Source organism: Actinia tenebrosa, unplaced genomic scaffold (assembly GCF_029948245.1).
Source record: "Actinia tenebrosa isolate PJP-AT-01 unplaced genomic scaffold, QUT_ActTen_1.0 PGA_scaffold17__23_contigs__length_9995812, whole genome shotgun sequence".
Lineage (NCBI taxonomy): Eukaryota > Metazoa > Cnidaria > Anthozoa > Actiniaria > Actiniidae > Actinia > Actinia tenebrosa.
In genome coordinates this window covers 4,487,195-4,490,868 of record NW_028292577.1, presented here as the reverse complement: position 1 = coordinate 4,490,868, position 3,674 = coordinate 4,487,195, and the positions used below count along the sequence as shown (strand labels likewise).

The window sequence follows — 3,674 nt, the reverse complement described above, 5'->3', positions numbered from 1 at the left end:
AGCTTTTTCCGTGCTCCGTTCAGTAAAAAAGCACGCAGAATGTGACTTAAGTAAGAAAGAAATGTAAGGAGAAGCCCGAGCCGTAGGCGAGTGCCTTTCACACTTCTTGAGTGCTTACGGCGCTCCACGTGGCTTTATTGCTGAACGGAACACGTTAGCAAACTACTTAAATAAAAATATATATGTCTGTATTAAGAATCTATGTCAATTGGCCATTTATTAAGTACCTAACCTCTATATTTACCAGCCAGCTGACAATTTCCAGAAAGTGGTCGCTCAACAGAGGGTTCTACTGTATTTGGTTGCTAATCATTTTATGACGTCACTCTCGTTTCCAAGGCAGCCAAATGTTCTTTTGCTTTGACTCTCAGAGAGAGTAGACTCGAGTCATTTCGTATCTCTAAGGCTTCTTTATCAGATTTAGAAACGGGACTTACTTCCTGGGACTGGGAACTACCAACGTCCAGGTTTGTTGGAGAACCAGGTGAAGAGACTGGGGAACTGACTGGAGAACTGGACCCTAGGCTTCGTGACGGGCTTGAAATACATGTGGTATGCGGTGGTGGTGGTGGGAAGCCATTATAGTGTATGGCAGCTATTTGTTGTTGTGCGCATGTCCAGAAGTCTGTGTTGTAGTACTCGTAGGGAAACATAGCATAGGGGTCGTATCCTGGGTACAGGCGCGCAAGGTGTGTTGGGTAACCCAAGCCGAAGATTGGAGGAATGTCTTGTCGGCGCTTGCGCTGTTGTTTACGCCATTTTGCGCGACGGTTCTGGAACCAGATCTGAAATGGTGGGGAAAAAATACGAATCAAATGAGAAGTTTTCATCAATGTTGACATCACATCAGTCGAGAAAGCGAAAAAGAACAGCAATAATTAAGAAGAACAAAGATAGAAGAACTACAGGTACAACTAAGTAGCTAGGATAATAAGCAATATAAGTAGAATTGAGAAGAACTAGTCAAGAACAACAAGAAGAACTAAGAAGAACGACAAGAAGAACAAGAAAAAAAAAGAAGAGAAATAGAAGAGAAACATGTACAACAAGAAGAACACTTGAAGATAAACAACAAGAAGGAGAAGAAAAAAAAAATACCAACAAAGGTAAAACAACAAGAAACTGCTGATCAACAAACACTCGAAGAAGAAGAAGAAGAAGAAGAAGAAGAAGAAGAAGAAGAAGAAGAAGAAGAAGAAGAAAAAGAAGAAGAAAAAGAAGAAGAAGAAGAAGAAAAAGAAGAAAAAGAAGAAAAAGAAGAAGAAGAAGAAGAAGAAGACAAAACACAAAAACACCAACAATAATAAGTGATATAGAACTTGAAGAACAAGACGACAATGACAAAAAGAAATAACATATAAAACATTTCAATGTCTAAGTTCTCTTACCTGAACTTGTGATTCTGAAAGTCCAGTAGCTTTAGAAAGTTCAGAACGAGCTGAGACATCCGGATAATGATTAATGAGGAACACTCTCTCCATGTGAAAGATCTGCGCCTTGTCGAAGGTTGCTCGGTATCTTTTACTGTCGATGTCGTTTGATAATCGTTTCACTTTCTTGACTTTCTCGCTTGATTTTAAAGTTGTCGTTTGTTTCGAGCTGTGGTTATCTGATAAATGAATTGCAGTGGGGTTAGAATCAAGACGTTCTCCAGTCTAAAGAAGAAGAGAAGACGAAGAAGAAGAAGAAGAAGAAGAAGAAGAAGAAGAAAACGTTTTGGCCAAAAATAATGTTTCATTAAACAAAAGATTTGTTCTTCAGTTTTAAATTTTGAAATAAAGTTAGGGAGGTCTCGCAAAAATAGTCATTTCAAAATGTCTTCAAACCGCATTACTGAACGGATGGCCCAAGCAAATTGTCCATTCATTTTGTATTTGATTTCACTCAAAAAAAAAATCCTTGGCCACACTATCCTAATTTCTTATTGATCAGTGACAAGTATTTTTGGTTGAGCCACCAACACACGTACGTAGTTATTAATGAGTCCAGAGGGAGCCCTTGCACCGATCATTCAAAACCAACAACCCCTCCTTCTTAATTGGCCTCCAATTGTTTGAAGATTTTAACACTTATATTTAGGTCTTAATACTTCATTTTCTATGACATGCTTAAAATCAATTTGAAGATTCCAAAAAAATACAGATTATCTGACAAAACTTTATACAAGCTGAGCAAAATTTGGAAAAATCTAGGAGTTTTTGAAAGACTTTCACGCGCGCGGTTTCAAGAAAGCGCCAGCTGCGCTACATAAGAAATTTTTTTTTGAGTTCGTAAGAAAATTTGCCTAATATCGAAATGTTAGAGACAAATTGTCAGGCTTACGAGCACTTAGATTGTTTATGCAAGTAAAGATCTAGAATTCTAATGATTTTTTATGACGATAAGTAGTTTCAGCAACGTTAACTCAACCGCAAACTTGAAGTCCAATTGATGGCGTGTATATCATCATGCTCAAAGCATGGTTATATTTTTTCGTATTTTATAACTTAGATTTTTTAAAAATACCAAAGCTTCACTTCATTATTTTTAAGAGGAATACTGAGTTTTTAAATTGATTTCCGATATGGGTGCCGCATCAAGGTTCAACAAATGATAAATAAATTCAGTGAAATGCCTAATTTTTCGTATGACATCAAAAAGTAAGAATAGATACAGAAAGACCAAAAAAACCTATGTATGACATGTGAAATGTCACTAAAAAAATAATGCAAAATATGTATATAAAAAGTCTGTAAATTCGTTTTCGGGAAGTTTTGTAACTTACATTGTTTCAGTAATGATAAAAGGGTAAATTATGCACCGTGAAAAGATGAAAAAACTTACTGACGTTTCGGACGCTAGTCCTTCGTAGGAGTAAATGAAGGACTAGCGTCCGAAACGTCAGTAAGTTTTTTCATCTTTTCACGATGTATAATTTACCCTTTTATCATTACTGTTTCATTAGAAACACCGACGCAGCTCACACTAGTTTTTAGCTTGTTATCTCTTCATACAATTGTTCCTGTAATTTTTGGCGAATACTCAAATCTTATGCCTTTTAATGCAATTCTTGTAACTATATTTTATACTATTAAACATGAAGATTGCACGCGTGGCGGCGGTGTACTCAGCGCTTCCTTACACTCTATGATCTCAGGCTAGATTCCTGCACTCAGTCAGTCACATTTGAGTAAAGTTTGTTTGGTCTTTCCCTTGGTTCAGTTCTCCGGATTTTCCTAGTTTCCTCTCTCAATAAAACCCAACACGCTAAATTCCAATTAAATCCATCTGTGAGTTAGCCATGCCCTGACTTAGATCAGCCCAGAGGTTGTTTCAGGGTTCGATCTATGAGTTAGCCGTGCCCTGAGTTAGATCAGCCCAGAGGTCGTTTCAGGGTTTGATCTATGAGTTAGCCGTGCCCTGAGTTAGATCAGCCCAGAGGTTGTTTCAGGGTTTGATCTGTGAGTTAGCCATACCTTGACTTAGATCAGCCCAGAGGTTGTTTCAGAGTTCAATCTGTGAGTTATCCATGCCCTGACCGAGATCAGCCCAGAGGTTGTTTCAGGGTTCGATCTGTGAGTTAGACATGCCCTGACTTAGATCAGCCCAGAGGTTGTTTCAGAGTTCAATCTGTGAGTTAGCCATGCCCTGACTTAGATCAGCCCAGAGATTGTTTCAGTGTTCAATCTGTGAGT

At 38.1% G+C, this 3,674-nt stretch overlaps 1 protein-coding gene across 1 annotated transcript; it reads right to left on the bottom strand.

The window, feature by feature from the left end:
- Positions 1-314: 314 nt before the first annotated feature.
- On the bottom strand, positions 315-1,589 carry LOC116302791 (pituitary homeobox 1-like). The gene is made up of 2 exons (XM_031712160.2): positions 1,389-1,589; positions 315-785 (listed from the first exon to the last, which is right to left on the bottom strand). Exons 1-2 carry the CDS (start codon positions 1,479-1,481, stop codon positions 315-317), a joined length of 564 nt encoding a protein of 187 aa, XP_031568020.2. The 5' UTR covers positions 1,482-1,589.
- Positions 1,590-3,674: the final 2,085 nt, after the last annotated feature.

Bases quoted from the DNA above. Each gene is read 5' to 3' on its own strand.
- LOC116302791 (XM_031712160.2), bottom strand. From the start codon at position 1,481: ATGGAGAGAGTGTTCCTCATTAATCATTATCCGGATGTCTCAGCTCGT. The intron at 786-1,388 runs GTAAGAGAACTT...CCACCATTTCAG, and splicing joins TTTCAGAATCACAAGTTCAG to ATCTGGTTCCAGAACCGTCG.